Source organism: Buteo buteo, chromosome 1 (assembly GCF_964188355.1).
Source record: "Buteo buteo chromosome 1, bButBut1.hap1.1, whole genome shotgun sequence".
Classification (NCBI taxonomy): Eukaryota; Metazoa; Chordata; class Aves; order Accipitriformes; family Accipitridae; genus Buteo; species Buteo buteo.
Genome location: NC_134171.1, coordinates 3678332 through 3697028, shown reverse-complemented (window position 1 = coordinate 3697028; position 18697 = coordinate 3678332). Strand labels below are relative to the sequence as shown.

At 47.0% G+C, this 18697-nt stretch overlaps 1 protein-coding gene across 1 annotated transcript in view; it reads left to right on the top strand.

The window, feature by feature from the left end:
- Nucleotides 1-445: 445 nt before the first annotated feature.
- The window catches only part of ADRA1D (adrenoceptor alpha 1D), a 47874-nt gene continuing 29622 nt past the window's right edge, over nt 446-18697 (top strand). The window contains exon 1 of the mRNA XM_075047755.1: nt 446-1486. Coding sequence (XP_074903856.1) covers nt 520-1486 — 967 coding nt within the window. The 5' untranslated portion in view covers nt 446-519. The remainder of the gene's footprint in view (nt 1487-18697) is intronic.

Sequence of the window (18697 nt, the reverse complement as noted above, 5' to 3'; positions counted from 1 at the left end):
GTCCGAGCGGGAAGACGAGCGGAGCCACCGAGAGCTGCCGGCCGCTACTCAACGCAGGCCCCCCCCCGCCCCTTCCCCTCACACCCACCCACCCCCCCCCGGAGTATGAGAGGGCAGAGGGGGGGTACAAACCTCGCTGCCCCCCCCCGGGAGGGCGGGCGGTGGGGCTGAGGGGAGGAGAGAGCCGGCGGTGGGGAGGGGGGCAGCACGGACGGGGGGCGTGAAGGGGGTTGTGGTGGTGTGAGGCGGGGGGGGGGGGGGGGGGTGAGGAGAAGCGGATCCTGCCCGCCTTCCATCCCTCCATCCCGCCTTCCATCCCTCCATCCCGCCTTCCATCCCTCCATCCCGGGGGGGGGGGGAGCGAGTCTTGGCCCTCTGTGGTGGTCGAGGGCGGGGGGGGGGGGGGGGGGAGAGAGGTGCTGAGCGAGTCTTAGAGGGGGCTGCGGGGATCATGCCGGGGGGGCTGCGCCTCGGCATCGCTTTCTCCTCGCCCTCCATGGAGCCCGGAGTTTTTTTACAATGACTTTCCCCGAGCTGAGTAATGGCAGCTTGAGTGGGAACCGGACGGGACAGGGCAGCCAAAGCGGTGCCAACCGGCCCTGGGGGCTGCAAGGTGAGGAGACCCCCGAGGGTAACGGCACCACGCTGACTTTCGCCTTGGACGTGCAGGCTGTGGGCGTCGGGGTCTTCCTGGCCGTCTTCATCCTCTCGGCCATCGTGGGGAACATCCTCGTCATCCTCTCGGTGGCTTGCAACCGGCACCTGCAGACGGTCACCAACTACTTCATCGTCAACCTGGCCATCGCCGACCTTCTCCTCAGCACCACCGTGCTGCCCTTCTCGGCCACCTTGGAGGTGTTGGGCTTCTGGGTGTTCGGGCGCATCTTCTGCAACATCTGGGCAGCGGTGGACGTGCTGTGCTGCTCCGCCTCCATCATGAGCCTGTGTATCATCTCCGTGGACAGGTACATCGGCGTCAAGTACTCCCTCAAGTACCCCACGATCATGACCGAGAGGAAGGCGGGGGTCATCCTCGTGGTGGTCTGGCTCTCGTCCATGGTCATCTCCATCGGGCCGCTGCTGGGATGGAAGGAGCCGCCGCCGCCGGATGAGAGCATCTGTAGCATCACAGAGGAGCCGGGCTATGCCCTGTTCTCTTCCCTCTTCTCCTTCTACCTGCCCCTCATGGTCATCCTGGTGATGTACTTCAGGATCTACGTGGTGGCCAGGAGGACCACCCGGAGCTTGGAGGCAGGGGTGAAGAAGGAACGGAATAAATCCATGGAAGTGGTACTGCGCATCCACTGCCGCAGCGTGCTGGAGGAGCCTCTCTCCAGCACCCGGAGCAAGGGGCACAACTTCAGGAGCTCCCTCTCCGTGCGGCTCCTCAAGTTCTCCCGTGAGAAAAAAGCAGCCAAGACTCTCGCCATCGTCGTGGGTGTTTTCATCCTCTGCTGGTTCCCCTTCTTCTTCGTCCTGCCTTTTGGTAAGTGACCCCGGCCCCCATCCCGGCCCCGCTGCCCATGGCTGAGCCCCCGGGAACCTGTTCCTTGGGACAAACTTTCAGGACACAACTCGTGCATGGAGGTGAGGGATAGGTAACTGATAGGTGAATAAACCAGCAATGAATTAATTCAATTAATTAACACTTATTCAATATTTATTAATCAGAGTCACATAATCAATCAGAGTAAATAGCAAATGAATACAATAGCAGCATACTAATTGGTTTAATTAATTCATTCTGCATTCAGCAGTTTAATTAATGAAGTTCAGGCTAAGGAGGAAGCAGCTCTGCTTCAAACAGGCTATAATTACGGCACAGTGGTCTCCAAACAGCTTTGCCGTCCCTGCTCCCAGCCTCCCTTTCTCCCAGTTTGGGGGAGGGCACCTGGATCTGCCTCCGTGGGCCCAGGGCTCCCACCTCTGCTGTGAACTGGTGAAGATGTTGGAGAGGAGTGAGGTTTGATCCCCCCACGGAGCTTGTCAGAGTCTGAAGCATAAGTCTTACTGACTTCCCAGGATGCCAACGTTGTGTAGGGACCTGGAGCAGGACCAGGTCTTATCTACAAGGGTGATGGTCCCGGGTGATTTCCCCAGGACTGATCCACCTCCTCCAGGAGTCCTGCCCTCACCTCCTGACCCTGTCATGGTGCCCGGGTCACTGGGTGCTCGTTTGGGCTTGTCCGACGGGTTGTCCTCTAAAGTTTTGGCAAGTTTTTTCCCCGGCTGAAAAGGATGCAGCCCCCTGCCTGCAGAGGAGGCTGAGCGGGCACAGAGCCCACCGGGGAATGTCCAAAGCAACATCCCCTTCCAGCACCAGTGCTGCCCATGGCCCATGAAGTGCAGGAAAGCCGGTGCTATTCATCACCACCTCATCTAACAACAGGCACCCAACTCACAGGACCTGATTAACCCTCTGGAGTGGTGTAGCTAAACCTAAGGGGGAAAAAAAAAAGATTAGAATAACTCCTGAATACTGACAATAGCCTTTGCACAGAGCTCGGCAAAGCCGAGGTCTGTCACTCCATCTGCTGGGTGGGATCCACATGTCCCACGGCCGACCGGGGACTTGTGTCCAACTAACCCTGCAGCCAGGGAAACGTTATAGCTAGTTCTGCACTTTTTCTCAGGATTTTTCATATCCCCTTGCTTGAGGCTGCCTCTCAAGTCAATGAATGGAAACAGCATCATGACCGCAGGACTATTTTTGACCTGCTGAGGTTTTGATCTCCCTCCGGCGTTGTGGCTGTCCCCCTGGGGACAGCTGGAGCCCAAGGCCGTTAGACACCTAATTGAGGCCACGCAATCCCCACCTGCCCTCCAGTGGGATAATTCACCAGGACCGATGGTGCCTTGGGAGCTGGGGTGTCCCTCGGGTGGTGGATGAGGGTTGTGGGTGTCTGGTCTCACCACGCTGCTGTCTTGTACCTCTTTGCTTCAGTTTGTCTCTCTGGGTGAGGGTGGTATTTGGTGACACTATCTCAGCGCTCCATAGGGCTGAAATCGCTGCTGTGAAGAGTTTTCACCTTATGTGAGCATGGGAGCTCACGGTATAACTCAGGCAGGGAGCAGCAAGGCTGCAGTGAACTTCTCCCACTACCAGTCCCGAGATGAATTATCCCATCTGACTGTGCCTCAGTTTCCCTTTCATTGATCAGGTGCATTGGGAGATTTTTGTAGCCTGCAAATAAATAGTTTGGGAATTGTGGGGCTCAGGGAGGTGCCAGCACCTGAAGGCTGAGCTCTCTGGGCGGCCCCAGTCTGATACTTGCCTCCTTGGCGATCAGCAGGGCAGGAACCAGCTCCGAACCTCATTTGCACCTTCACACCTTACAGCTAATGAATCTGGGAGTTGGGATCCTGTTCCTCTGAGTTATTCCCAGTACTTGAAAATAGGGAACAAACATCAGGCAAGACTTTAAAGTAGAAAAAAATATTTTATTTTGGTTTACCATACCTGTTCTCCCTTGAAACCCTTGAACCATCTTCCCCACTGATGTAAATCACTACCTCTGCACTGAAGTCAAAGGAGATTTGCTGATTTACACCAGCTAAAAAATACAAACTTCATTCTTTAAGTACCTCCCATGAACCCGTTTGCTTCCTCCAAGCACACAACTTGCCAAGTTCTTTATAAACATGGCTTTGATCTTTACTTCCTGCTGTATTATATGTATAATATAAACACAGAAAAAGTTCATTTATTTTATGACTACAAAATATGCTGCCGTTTATTTCACCCCACTTTTATTAATTGCAATTTCCTATTCAAATCTGAGAATCATTCAATGCTATCTAGAAGGAGAACAGAAACTTCTACAAGGTCTAATCTCTGATTTTACAGATCAGGAGACAGGTCTGTAACTCAGAGAAATCAGCAAAGTTCCCTGTAAATCCACAAACTGAAACATGCTGGGGCCAATTCTCCTTGAAAAGGAGATTGTAAATGGTTAATTAGAATGGCTTTTTTATTTGCTTGTTAGACAAACTTACGCGAAATAATTTGGGGCCAAGTGGAAATAATATTGATACACATTTTCAATGAAAATGAAACACTCGTGAGAAACAAAGTTCACTTTCAACTGAAGTGAAACATGTTGTTTCTATTTAAGAGTGAATGGAAGTTTATTAAAAATGAATACTCAGATACATTTCAAAATGAACTGTCACATTAAAATGAAATGAATAAGTAAGATCTATTTTCTTCTCAAAATATTGAAATGCTTTGGCTTTTTTTTTTCTATTTGACATGAATTTGGAAGAAGTTGTCATTGACTTACACTGTTGACTGACTGTCGTCTGGTTATACTTCTTAGGGATAAGTAAATCTGTCAACTGAAAAAAGACTTTCAGCTCTACTTAGCATTGACTTAGCACTCAGAAACTTCAGTACTGGCTCTGTCACCAGTGTCTGTGTGAGCCTGCACACATCTTTGCAACTCCGTGCAGAACAGTTTGCATGTTAGTTACACGGGAGTAATGTTTATCACATCAGTGCTGAGAAGCTGAAATAACCAATAATTTTAAATAACAGGACCTATGTACATGCCAAATGTTGTCAGCCATTTCTCCATGCTTGAATAATCTACAAAAATTCTTCTTTAAATCAGCTCAAACTCCCCAATACCTCCACAGTCTATTTATCAGCTGAGTAACTTAGCTTACTCTTGGGTTTGTGATACACATCCCCAAGCACAGGATGCCACCACCAGGAGTTCTAACACAATTAACAGTTTCTGCGGCTAATGAGACTCTTTAAGCAGCTGGTTGTTCAACAAGAGATGAAATGCTAATTACCCACGTAAGTCTTGTGTGGGTTGTATCTTTTGCCAGGTGTGCAGTAGAGCTCTACCAAGCTGCTTTGCCTGGGGATCCTGGGTGGTGGTTGCGTGGTTTTTGCCAGGGTGCCTCTTCCATTAGCAAAGACCTGTCGAGAGAACGTAACTGGAGGTTTCTGAGAGATGTGGGCCAGGAGTTTAAGGGTGTTTTGTAGGATGGGATTCATCTCCCTTTGGTTGTTTCAGACATCTGTGCCTTCACCTCAGCTAGACATAGCATCATGGAGATGCTAGTTGGAAGGGACCACTGAAGGTCCAACTCCCTCTCTGAGCAACACCAATACCAGGTCAATCAGTCATATTCACCCAAAGCTCCCTTTATCTTTCTGAGGTGTGACTGAAGGTATGACTCACCTGACATATTTTGGACATCCTCCTTAGGATGAGATGAATTGTGGTGTCAACCTGCCTCTTTCTCCCCCTTGACTACAAAAGCAGCCAGGGGCAGCTAACCAGCTGATGGTGTCTGCGCTGCAGGTATTTGCAGAGAGGTGGAATGTATCCTAGTCAGGATTTTTTTTAAGTCTAATGGAGGCAAGATGCCCAGGTGGGAGAAAGCTCAATCCTGTGTCAGCTCAAGCCTTTATTAGAGAGAAAGAACAGAGAGAGAAACTCTTTCTTAAGTCACACAAACATAGAAGCTTCACTGGCTCTTCTGCTGATGGAAAACCCTGCTAAGAGTTAGGTGCTGGGTTTGTCCTTGCAGTAGGGTATCTATGCAATGGGTCAAGGAAGCAGAACCTGCTATACGACACCTATAGATGGATAGTCACCTGCTTTCTCAAAACTGATCCATGAGGAAGGAAGGAAGGAAGGATAGGAGGAGGGATGGAGCCCTGCTCCCCAGCCACTCTTCTGTGTCTGGGGAGCATGCAAAGACAACGTGGGACCCCAAATGGGACCATCTCAGGAGTGGAGGCAAAGACCTTCTCCATCACCACCCCAAAAGTATCTAAGAGGAAACAACCATCCCTTGGGAAGCACTAGCCAGTACCCAGGATGGCGATTTACACACCTCAGTGGCCCTTGGTTTTTAAGAAGCATAGTCTAGTCTGGGTGGTGGGCACCCATGTTTGTTATTCTCTGGATTTGGTTAGAAATCAAGACCAGTGTGAGAAAGGCACAGCAGCACCCATAGCGAGTGCCACGCAAGGATGAAGGCCACAACCCAGGGCTCCCTTCACTCTGTCCCTCCACAAGCAGGAGGTTCCCCAGACAAGGAGTGACTTACGAGATCCCTCAGGATGAGCAAACCCCTCCATATTCATGATTTTATGTTTGCCTTGGGGTGGTGACTTGCCTGTGTTTGCAGTGGAAGCTGGTGCTCATTTCCAGCTATGATTCAGAAAAACAGTGTGCTGGCTTTTTTACCTGCCTCCTGAAGGAAAGGCAGCTGCTATGCAAACCAGGCTCAGAAAGGTCTCCTTCAAACCAAAACAAAAATATTTTTGTAGATTCTGTTTTCCATAGGACAGAAGTCCTTTCATAAAACATTTTGCAGAAGAGGGGCTCACAGAGGCATTGCAGTGCTCAAGCTTTGGTAACTGTCACTTGTAAAATAAATGATAGGGAAGACAATGTAGGTAGAAGCACATTTTAGATGTGACCAAGTCTGTTCTGGTAGAAGTGGAGAACCTAATTCTGTTCTGGTAGAGGAGGATTTAGCATGGTTTCCTAAGAAAAAAGGGGCTAATGTCATCACTCTGTGCCAGCGTGCATGTAAGCCTTTCCCTACCACCTGATGAACTCTTTCATCAATCTCAATCACTTTTGAGAAAGTGCTAAAAGTCCTCAGTATACCAAGGTCCTATAAAAATGAGCAGATGGGTAAAGGAGTGGGAACTTTTATACTGTCCCTCATAGAAGGAAGGTTGCAGAGTGAGCTCAGCCCCTGGTTAGACATCAGAAAATACTAAAAATCCACCACAAGACACAATTCCACAGAAAATCAAACTTCTTTAGTTTTATTGTGCACAGGAGGACCTGTTCAAAAGTGTTATTTAAAAGGAGGAGGAGGAAAGATAGACCATTCAATTACTTTGATTGTCAGGGCAGTCTCTTGTATCTCCTGAAATTTTCTGAGTTATGGTGGAAGTGGCAGAATTGGCATGGAAAAAGGAAGGGGCAACTGCTTTGGAATAATTAGCTATGGCCCAGACCATCAAATCAAACTGGAACAAGAGCAATTGCAATGAACTATTCCATCAGCCACACATCCCCCATTGATCCTAGTCCACAGGAACCATACATACATTAAAAATGCCAGCAGACACAGAGTCTCAAAAGCTGCTAGGTACCAGGCTCCCGTTTGATTTATTAGACAACATCCAGGCAAGAGGCAAGATTCTTCTCATCTGCTTTGCACCACAGGATGTTTCCGTCAAATGGGCTCATGGCAAATTAGCATAAATTCATTAAATCATGGGGGATGGATGGGTCTTCCAGCCCATCTCCCTTTCTCAGGGAAAGATCACTTGGCCCAAAACCATTCCTGACCTGTTTTTCAAGACTATTCTTAAAGCATTGCAGTGAGGGCAAATCCATTGCTTTCCCAGGCAAATTAGACTGTTGCTTAAGAAATGTGAATTCTGCTTCTCTTTTTCCAGTTGATAGTGTCTGCAATAACATTAGGGCTGTGCTGCAGCCTGCCAGAATGTCATTCCTAGGGCATGATAGCCGGGATGCATGTGGTGGGCATGGCACAGGGACACAAGGGGGTGTACAGCCCGCTGGGACGGCACTGGAGGAATAGTCCAGGCACAGGGAACCTGGGTGGGAGTCATCTGCATTGATTGTGTCTGTCTAGAGATAATACTGTGGAAAAGCAACTTGTGAGCAGGGTTTCTCTCCAGGGAGAACATGTTGACCTCCTGCAGAAAGGCACAGGAGAGAATTACAAGTAGGCACATGGATAACGAGCCTGTGAGTAAATTATATAGCTAAAGCATTTGACGGTGTTGATTTACTCCTTGTGCCCTAGTGCAGAAGGCGGCAGAGTGCAGAACAACAGGGGAATAGCCTACGTGTGTTTGGAAATAGCCAGCAAAAAATTATTATTTGGAGCCTAAATGAGTGCGTGTGGTTCCCTTCCTACTCATTACCCTGTGCAGAAGGCCAGAGGCAGACGGAGGGGTTTAGTACAGTTTTTGCTGTTGCAAGAGATGCAGCACTCCAGACCTCAAATAATGATTTGGGCACCCAAGATTGAACATATGCTTTGCCTCTGCCTGGCCAAAGTAATGCAGTGATTCACTGAAGTGACTGGGAATAGGACCCAGATCTCCCATGACCTATGTCCGGGATTACTCTGCTTCCAGTCCACCCACCGCACCACCAAATAAAACTATTTAAAGCCAAATGTCTGTTTTTATATCACAGCCTCTTGACGCATCTGGAGGCAGTTGCTATAATGGATGTACCACAAACAGGAAAAAAATAGGTCTTGAAAAATGTAAAACTACTGTGATTCAGTGGGCAAAATGTTATAAAATCTTTCAACAGGAGTTTTGGAACCAATACCAAAATACACCATATAATATTAAATGCATCCATATTAAGTTGAGTCTGACAGTTTTATTGTATTTGCACACAGAAAACTTTGTCCTGGATATTCTGGGAAGGAACTTTTAATTGGCCTGATCTATCTTCATTAATTTATATTTGGATAAATATTTGCTTATTAATTCTGATAATCGGGTTAATGAGATGTAACAAAGATTGAGTGGAAGGGTGGCGATGCTCTTTGGTATGATCATGCAAGGTGGTTGTTTAATTGTTGTGTAAGCTACCAGCTTGGTTTTGATTGTTTTTGCTACAACAAACAGCATGAATTTGGTACCAGCAACTGTGTCACGTTAGCAAGTAACAGTGTAAAGGCTTCATGCTACCTGTGGCATTTTAATTATACGTGTGCTCACTTTAGTGAGTCCATACAGCACTTTTGCTCAAGGCTTTTCAGAAAACGAGTATATTTCCTTGGGAAAGCAACCTGAATTATCTTCCGATTGATCAATCAGGACTTTTACTTGATGTGATTACTGTGCTGTATTCTAGGTAGAGCTGATAATACCTATTAACATTATGGGACCCTTCTGGAAATAAGTCACTGTTTCTGGTGCCAAACATTATCTATTAGGTAAAGTTTTCCATTCTGTGTCTTTGTAACAGGCTGAATTTGTGCTGCAAAATGTGAGACAAAATGAGATAGCCGTGTCTGAAAAAGATGACAAGAAAAAACACAGCGCTAGGTTCCTATAAGAAGTGTTATGGGAACAGCCTTGAGTCTAAAAAGCTCTGGCAGTACCACGTGTCAGAGCAAAAACTTGACATTTTTCTCCATTGGGTTTGGGGGGTGCTTTACATCAGGACAGGGCAGGAATTAGACAAAGCTGGTCCAATATGGCCAACTTCTGTGAAGAAAGCACTTTTCTGAGGTGTTGTCAAGGATGGGCAGTTTAGCGGGACTGGAGCTTGTGAGGAAGAGCTGTTAAGAGCAATGACCTGATGGTGTCTGATGGACATCTCTGCTCCTCTGCTGTCCCCTGTATTGCTCATTTCCTCACTGCTCCCATCTTCTCCAATGTCAAGACAGTCCCTGGCATCGGATGCCAACAGTATACAGTCTTCAGCCAGTTGCTCTTCAGCTTTCTACATAACCAACAATGAAAAATAGGTGTTTTGAGGCTGCAGTTCATCTCATCCTAATATTGCTATCTAAACCAGTCAGATGAGTCGCACCCCAAAAGCACCAGTGTCTCCTTGGTGCCTCTGAGGGAGGCCAAAGATCACCAGCTCCAAGGTGCACAGTAGACATCTAAATTAGCTGAGATTAACCTCACTGTGAAGCCAAACACGGGACTTGTTTTGCCAAAGTCAGACACATTTCCAGCTGGAGCTGGAGCTGACATGAGTTAGGCTTTAAGGACGACAAGTGCTCCATAGCACCAAGGGCTCAGGAATGCACACTCAAAATACAGACATATTTTGGCATTGCTTTGTAGATGGGACTGTAAGATGGCTCTAAAGCACCTTTTTCTCCTTGGAGAGCCGTGAAAAGAAAAATATATTGGTTTGCAAAATGTGGCTGTAACTGAGCTAAGTACCTTCAGACATCTATGAGGAAACAAATAGTTCTGTCATTGGAGCGGAGCTGAGCAGGGTGAGTTTGTAAAGTGTGGAGCCACATACTGACCAGTGAGGAGATACTGAATAGCTCAATCGAGCTATCACTTAATTGAGCACCCACCTTCCCTTGCAACTGGTATGGCAGGGACACTGCGGAGACAGTAGAGCATGATCCTGAAATTAAACTCTTTAAATGTAGGAAACCAAAGTTTTGCAAACGTGATTTTCACTTTGACCTTGTCGATCTTTTGAGTCCTTAACTTTGCAACTTCCTTGGTGTTCATTTAGCAGTTCTATTATATAGGATACATTATAACTTGTCTGCAAGCTATTGTTTTGCGTGCTCAGTAGAAACCAGTGTTCACCGTAGTGGTAGAGTTAAACAAGACAATTTTGAACACATAACCCAACTGCAGAGCAAAGAATGTGAAAATCTCTTAAAATATTTGTTCTCTGTATGAGAAAATACATCTTTACAACCGCTGAAGCCCAGAATCAGCAGTTGCAAATGCTGTGGTTTACGCACCACATTTTCAGCAATCACCTTTCCATGGACACTGGTGGGATTTTGAGTGGTGCCTGCAGCAACAGCTACTTTTTAATATAAACTCCTAAAGCGGCTGGTGAGGACAGGAGCTGCCTGAAAAAAATTGTGTTTTTTTCTTTGAAATTTCTCTTTCCACATAAATTCAATTCAGGAAAATACAGTTCTACACCTGGGTATTTCTATATGGTGTATGGCACCATTGGATAGATATATTTCCCCTGTCTCTTACCCTTATTGCCCTTTACATGGTGATCCTGCAAATTGATCTACATTTCCTGGTATACCCCACTGTCTCCCACTTAGCCAAGATACAAATGCTAGCCTATGTTGCATCCTATGTATTACCATCCTCCGGACAAGTACTAATAGGAAAGCAACTGAACTGCAACTGTCAGAAGAATGATATTGTAATTGACAATAGAAAATACTTCAGGGTTGGTTTGTTTGGTGTTTGGGCAAAACAAGGCTGTAAAGAACTTCTGGCGTGAAATGTATGTAGTGAAAAATCCAGTTTTCCAGCTAATAGGTGTTGAGACTTTTTTGACCAACCCAAGTTGTTTCATCTCCTTATTCTTTTTACACACAAAATTTTGAAGTCCTCTTAAGGTATCTAGCTTTGAGGACATAAAGCAGGGGGGTTTGTCCATCATTGTTTACAGGATAACTTGACCCTTCTTGTGCTGAGTTGATTCTCTGTAGGTCGTGAATCAGCTTTGTTCTCTGAGTAGACCTTTTCCCAGGAAAGCCTGGTACTAACTACATGTTGTGAATGTGGCTTTCTGCTCTATGTTGTGAATTAATTACCCCCTTTACTTGTCATGTGATAATGAGGCAAGGCTAAGTGTAGTCTAACAACCCTGAGATTGTCATTCGCTTTCTCTTGGGTTGTCATCAAGGCAGATCTGTGGCATGCATCAACCCAAAAGAGCTTTTCTGAGGATAGCCAGTGTTTTATTCTTCTGTGCATTGGCTGTTAAATGGTGATACAGGCATCAGTGACTTTTGCTGATGGGCCAGGCTCTAGAGGAGGACGGCTGCTGTAAACTTCGGGGTGTTGTTTTTTCATTCTTCACAGCAGGTGCTACATTGGGATTATCGCTATGGCTATGCCCACTAGATAAATGCATCTGTTCCAGGAATCAAACCCTGCACTTTCCCCAGCAAAGCAGTGCAGAGTGACTCACATCCACATAACCCAGAGCTAGTCCTCTCTGGAGAAGACTTGCACATCCACGTTGACACAGGGTCTTCTCCGGATTTCACAAGGTATCCCAGTGGTTCTAAGACTTAAGTACTATTTTGAGGCATTTTTAATGCAAAAGGGTCTACAATAACATACCAGTTGTTGGCAACCTGTCAAAGAAAGATTTAGGTAATCCAAGTACCCTACCTTTCAGGAGGATCTCACATACGGGGCCCATCCAACCCTCTGTCCCATCAAGTTACCATGTAGTCCCTGTTGGGTGGTAACTCCCTGTGGGCAAGGTCTTGTCTGTGGAGTATGTGAGAGCACTCATCTCTCCCTCACAAGGAACTTCTTGAATGTGACCATGGAGTTGGTGAGAGTCAACCCCCTGTAGCTATGGTGGAGCCCCTTATCCATTGTAGCTTGTTTCTATGCAAGATCTGTGATGGGGGGGCAAGAAAAGGAGTTGGAGATCTGGAAGGCATGGTAAGAGATGAGGAGGAAAAGCAGAAGGCTTGGGGTGCAGTGAGGCTAGCGAGGTGCTGGAAAGGCTGGACTGGGAGCCCTTCTTGTCTCCAGAGGGTTTGCTGAGTCCCAAAACAGAACCATCCCCTCTCTCTCCTAATGGTCAGACTCACAAGAGTGTTTCCAAGGGCCAAACGTGTTTTATGGTCTTGTTTTGATTCACCCACCTGCTCTTAATTTGGTTGTGGCTGAAAGGGTTTGGGGATTTGGGAGCAAGGGTAGTTCATGAGAAATAATTGTTTCAGTATTAAAGTTCAGCAGCTGGCTGCTTTCAGCTGCTTTCTGGTTTGGTAGTTAATTGCTATTATTATTTGCTGTAAATATTTCCTTTAAAATGCTGTTAGGAACACTGAGTGATGCTTTCTTCCTTCTGAAGGCTTTGTCTTTACAAGCACTTTCCATCCAGAGATCTCTCAGCCCTTTGCACCTGTACTTGAACATACATCCCCAAATATCCTCATGGTCCTCCTTCCTCCAAAGCAAATTCCAGCCACCACAATGGAAAAATGAAGTCTCTGGTGGGTAAAGATTTGTTGCATTGACTACCTCCTGTCCAGGCTGGTGAGAAAACCTGCCTGTGTGGCAGAGGTAGCATTCAAATCTTCCCATGCAACATGTGCTGGGGACAAACTTATCCCAGTGATGCCAACTCCATAGTTCAAAGGACTAAATAGGAAGAAAGGGAACACACACAAATGTCATCAGGGAGGGAGACAACCCATCTGTTTCAACAGCTTTTATCGACATGTTTGCTAAGGAAACTGAGGCACCACTTACATACCTGTGGTCACTTGGTAGCTCTCCAGTATTGCTAGCACACCAGCTACTTCTGCCCTGCTTTCTCTGTTTTGGTGCTGCATAAAACTGTCACATGGAAACAGAAGACTGTACTTCTCCCTGCACCATAATTTATGGGTGCGATTAGCCCAAGGATGGATTTACTGGAGTGGCTTGAACAGGATATGGCTTTTTAGCTACTCCTAATGAATAGTCTTTCTCTAAGAGGGCTCCTTAGCTAATGCATTTGGAGCTAAGCCAGAGAACCACCAGGTCTGGTGGCAGAAAACCAACTGCCAGCTCCCTAAAGAGAGGGCATTTCCTCCTCTCAGGAAGTTTCCAACCCAAGGCAATTCACAACTAAGTCATTAAGGCCCCTGAAATGCAACTTTTATTTTTACCCCTCCAGTAGCTTAAAAAAAATAAACCAAACTTTTGCAAGGGATTCCTGCTGGGAGAAATCCCTTCCCGAGACAAATCCAAGCCACTTTTCCCATTGCTCACAGTGGGTACATTGATCCCACTCAGTATAGGAAGACTGGCAGGAGATAGCAAGTACTGGACTGGCCCCAGCCGGCACTCTCCAACACAAATCTGCCCAAGAAGTGTGCCTGGAGCAGTAGGAACATGAGGTGGTTGATGCCACTTGGGTTCAGGATCTGGAATCAGACCTGTCCCTCTTCTGTTCAGCATTTTGTTTATTTATCACAGTCAATGGGATCTGTATTTGCCCCAGTGAGTTAAAGGCTAGAACAAATCACGGGGGTTATCTCATCTGATTTCCTGAATTAAAGAAATCCTGGCTGCATTCCCCTGCAAGACTGTTGCAGCGCAAGGTTGCAAGTGCTGAGAAGTCCAAGACAAGAGCCAGGCTGCAAATCCTCCAAAAGATGTCCATGATGGGGAAAAAATAAATACATCAGGAAGCCCTGCAAGAGATGTCCCATGCAAGGATCAATTATGCAAACACTGAGCAGGAGACAGCCCCCACAACAAAAGAAGGCTGCCCCAGCCTTTGCTGGAAGGGCTGTGCTGGAGCTCAGTCCAGGTCTTTTGCCACGGACAAGACCTTTGTGAAAGCATTTAGATGGGGAAAAGATAAAAAAAAGAAACTTGTTTAGAGGTAAGGTCATATCCTAAGCCTAAAACTGATGATTTGTAGTAGAGAAAGTGAGGAAAGGGGATATCTTCATGGCATGGTGCTCTTTTTTTTGTGGTGAAAAACCAAGAGGCGGTTAGGGCAACGTGACCGGGAAAGGGACAATAAATTTTCCCGCAGCAAGAGGATGTTCTGGAGCCAGGGACTGCCACCCCAGGATGGGTCAAGAGAAGGAGTTAACAAGCACAGTGGGCTCTTGCCACATCTCATCCCTGGCTGTTTTCCAGGTGCAAATTTGCTCAGACCAGCCTCACAAATCACTGAGAAACAGCTCACAGGTAACAATAGGGATGGTGGAGAGCACTGGCCCTAAAATCCAGGGACTCAGAGCCACTTGTGAGCCCCTAGGACACCAGATAAAGCTGGCAATAGCGTTATTTCTTACCCTAGATGAGAGCACTCCCACCAGAGTCCCAGGCAGGGGACCTGACACGTGTATTATCACCCCAGATGTGTTTTCAGAAATGAAATTTGGAAGGGCATGGGGCGCACACACATGCACAACACAACAGTGGAGACACCATCAGCTGGTCAACAACCTGGTTTGAGCACAGACAGCAGAGGACTTGGGTTCAGAGCAGCTGCCAACTCTTGAACCTCTCTGCCTTTAAAGCCAAGTTCTCTAGGAGACACTTGTCAAACTCTCTAGGAGATACTTGTCAAACTGCACCAGAAAAGTTTTTTAGCCATGGGCTATTTCTGTTCCCAGGGTCCCTTCCATAGGAATTATCCGGAAAGCTGTGAGGATGCATTGTGAAGTCGAACTGGCGACCAGCCACGAGCTTGTCTGCCTCCCTCAATATTGCACTCAGGCTGGGGATTTGGGGAAACAAAACAGACCGACTTCATGTCACAGGGTTTGCTTTCCGTGTATTCCTCGCTCAGAGACGAGCATGCAAAGACAGAGGGAGAAGGAGCAAAGCGCAGAGTTTTCCAGATATTGCATCTCTCCCTTTCTTCTGCCTTGCCAAAGTGGAGTTATTTGGCATTAATCGTGTTGTGCTTCACTTCCAGTGACACCACAGGGTTACGGCACTTCAGGGCTCTCTGCAGGCTGATCTAGCTGAGATCCTTGATGATGCACAAGCCCATTAGTCATGTGCTTCAGCCCGTTTTGTGTCAGGTGCTGTACAAACAGTAACGCTATTTCTAGCCCAGAAGAGCTCAAAGTAGTGGATCCAGATGGATGTGGGAGGCAGGAGAGCACCCAGTGGTATCTGCATGCAGGCAGACTGCAGTTTTGCCGGCATTCGGGCAAAGGAATAGGAAATAGTGGTGCAGGCATTGGCAGATAACTTCTGCTATCCTAGGAAAGCAACCAAGGAGAACGGACCAATTCCCATTGCATCTGATCACCTCCTTGGCCACCTCCCTCCTTCCCTGGGTCCCCTTCCCTAAATACCTCCTTACCAGTGCTTCATCTCTCACCCATGCCTCTGATAAACAAGGCACATAATTATTTCTGGTTTGCAGGTAGATGAAGAGATTAGGGGTAGGACCAGACTCACAGGTGAAGATTTCTATGCATAGTTGTCTATGGGTAGGTGTCTGCATGTGAGCTGGGTGCCCCATTATTGTCCACGTCTAAAGAGCTAGATTGCTAACCAGATTTGCATTGCAATTTGCTTCCCTAAGATATGCCCAGTGCTGTCCAAGATCCCCTAAGGTAGATGAAGCAGCTATCTGGGGTTTTTCATTGCAAGACAAGACCTAGAGAATCCCTGTGCTCTTCCAAAGACCAAGAGGGACATCCCAGGGCTGCATATCTCCAGTGGTACAAGACACATAGGCAACCTCAGTGTCTACTTTAGGATGACCTGCATTGAACCCTGAATTACTTTCCCAAGAAATTAAAAAGAAAACCAGACACCCTCATGGAAAATACTTCTGGTAACCTGCCCACACAAACATTTCTTTCTCTACCCCATAAACTGGAGTGTAGGTTGTGCTCTGAAGCTCGGTATCTTGGTATGTCTATACCTTTCTCTCAGATGCACCCTTCCACAGGCTAATTCTGAAGCTGTATCCTGAAAATAAAAACAAAGGAGTCACTGCTGCTTTCTCAGATGGCCTATGAGGAGTCAGTCTGGCTTTCTTTACATTGCTGCCAAGCATTAAATAGTACACCTAATGCTTCAGTGCAGGAATAGTAGGAAATAAATAGAAAAGTCTTTGAAGGAAGGGCTTAATCTTTGCTGACTGGCAGAGATGAGAAGAAAAGTCACCTAAGTGACTTTACTGGTCTGACCTCTCTGTTTCTAATGTAGGCTCCATCACTTGGCACGTTTATCTGGGCAAGTAGGACCCAGCTGGCCAAATAGGTGGAAAACATGGAGTTACCTGCCAGTGGTCCGTTTGGCCTCTCCATTTGGGACATGTAGTGATAGTAAGGCTGTTGGAGAGGGTGGTGGTGTGCATGAAGCTTGTCCCAGCACAGCTTTAGGTCTTTGCCCACCTGCTAGTGCTGAGACGTGAGAACCAACTCAGAAACACACATGATAGACATGATGCATAGACTCTTCCTGGGCTTCGTTAGCATCCCTTGATGACCCCAGCAGGCAGCACGGCTCCTGCTCTCCTACAGGATGCATCCATGAACTTCCCCCAAAGGTCGGGGGAATCAGTACGTGGGCGGCTTCATTTTCCTGCTGCAAGGAAAAGTATTTACATTCAAACAGAACTTTCCCAGTGTCTGAGGCTGTTTGAGTGAAAGGCAGCTAGGGTAGGGGGCTGAATGGAGATTGTTTGCATTGAATGTGGCCATCAGTCTGTCAGGATTTATTCCACACATTCAGCTGGAAAAGGTCTGTTCCTTTTCTCTGTGTACTCTTACTGCACACCCATCAGCATGCACTTAGATTAAATTAGCAGGTGATTAAATTAGCAGCCTAATGTATGGAACAAAAATAATTTGCTCCAAAAACCAGCATTTACTGCTCAAAGTGGAACTGGGTGACTCACAGCAGAAATCAGAAATGCCATTGGACAGAAATATAGCCAGAAATGTGAACACATCTGCCATCCCACTGAGTGCCTCGGCAGTCCCTCAGGTGCCTTCTTCCTTTGTAGCTCTTCATCTTCTTCTTCCTCTCCCTGTTTCTCCTCCTATCTGTACCCCTCTGTGGCTCTGGTGTGCAAATACCACAGGCAGCTGTCACCATTTTGAGAAAGGAGTGACTGCCACTGCAGATCACCGTGTTGCATGATCCCATTCAAAATCGCTTGAGCTTCATGTGTGTCCCAGTCCCTGACCTTCTGCTGCCTGTGCCTTTGGGGAGGCCATTCCAGATCTTATTGCGTCCAACTCTTAGAAACTTTATTGTTTGCAGTGGGAATATCTGTGCCTCATTTGTGATCATCAGTTTTGTGTCCGTATCATCTTCTTCCTTAAGCAGTTATATTCTTTCTTTGGCTTTCACCCTTCTGGCAGAGAGGTGCTCAGAGGTCTTCTTCACCTGTAGCCTCTTTTTGCTGCACTGAATAAGCGAAAGTTCATCCCACCTAAGTAATTCCCTTTTGCCTTAATTCCTCCACTGGTCCATCTGGATTTAGTCCCCTTTAGAAGATCACTGATGGTTTGGATGCTTTGTGAGACCAAACCTGTACCTTACACTCAAACTCTCAAAGGTGCCCCAGACAAATGGGCGCCTGGGCAAGCAGTCCTTTGTGGTAATCCTGATGTCCCTGTTAGCAACGGTAGTAGCAGGTCACACCTCCACCTGGAGAAGAGATGGAGAAGCAACCACCTGCACTGTGTTGGTGGATGTCCCCTGTGACTGCCACCATGCAACATATGCAGCTTGGTGCTCTGGCTGTTAAGTCAGCAGTAGTTTTGGACTCTTCTGAGTCAAGCCACAGAGATCTCCAAGGAAGAGTATCTAGAAAGATAAATGGATGCTACCCGCCATGTCCAAGTGCATGCTCAGGATTGTGCCAGAGCGTTTATATCATAAGCCCATCTTTTTTGCTTCTGTTTTGCTCCATAAGGGGCTTTCCAAAGGACTCTCCTTCCAAACTCCGCTGGAAACATCTCCCCTGCTCACTGGAGGAGGCACACCTCGAAGCCGCGAGGTCCCCATCAGCCAGTGCTGAAATGTGGATTAAGAAATGCTGCTCCACTGCCAGATATGAGTCATCCTGCCTCTTGAACTCTCGCTTATAGTCACCATGGTAACTGGGTCAAGCACCTCAGAAAAATGATCCCGGAATGTCCATTTTTCTTTCTCCCTATTTATTTCTTGTCACTTCCAAATGCCTGCCTCTCACCCTTCCCCTTCTCCAGCCCAGGATTGACCTGCATTTCAAGAATAAAGCAGCTTGCGGGGGACCAAGGAGACTTTGTTTTATTCCAAACTACAGTCATCAAGGAGGCAATTCTAGTACACGCGTTTGAAAAAGGTGTCACAGTCCATGGGGAATCACTGTGCTTGTGAAGAGAGAGACAGAGGGACTGGGCCAGATGTAGGTGGTATCAGGACGTGGTTTCCCCACAATTTTCCCATCAAATACTCCATCAGTAAGGTTCTCAGGTGGACAGG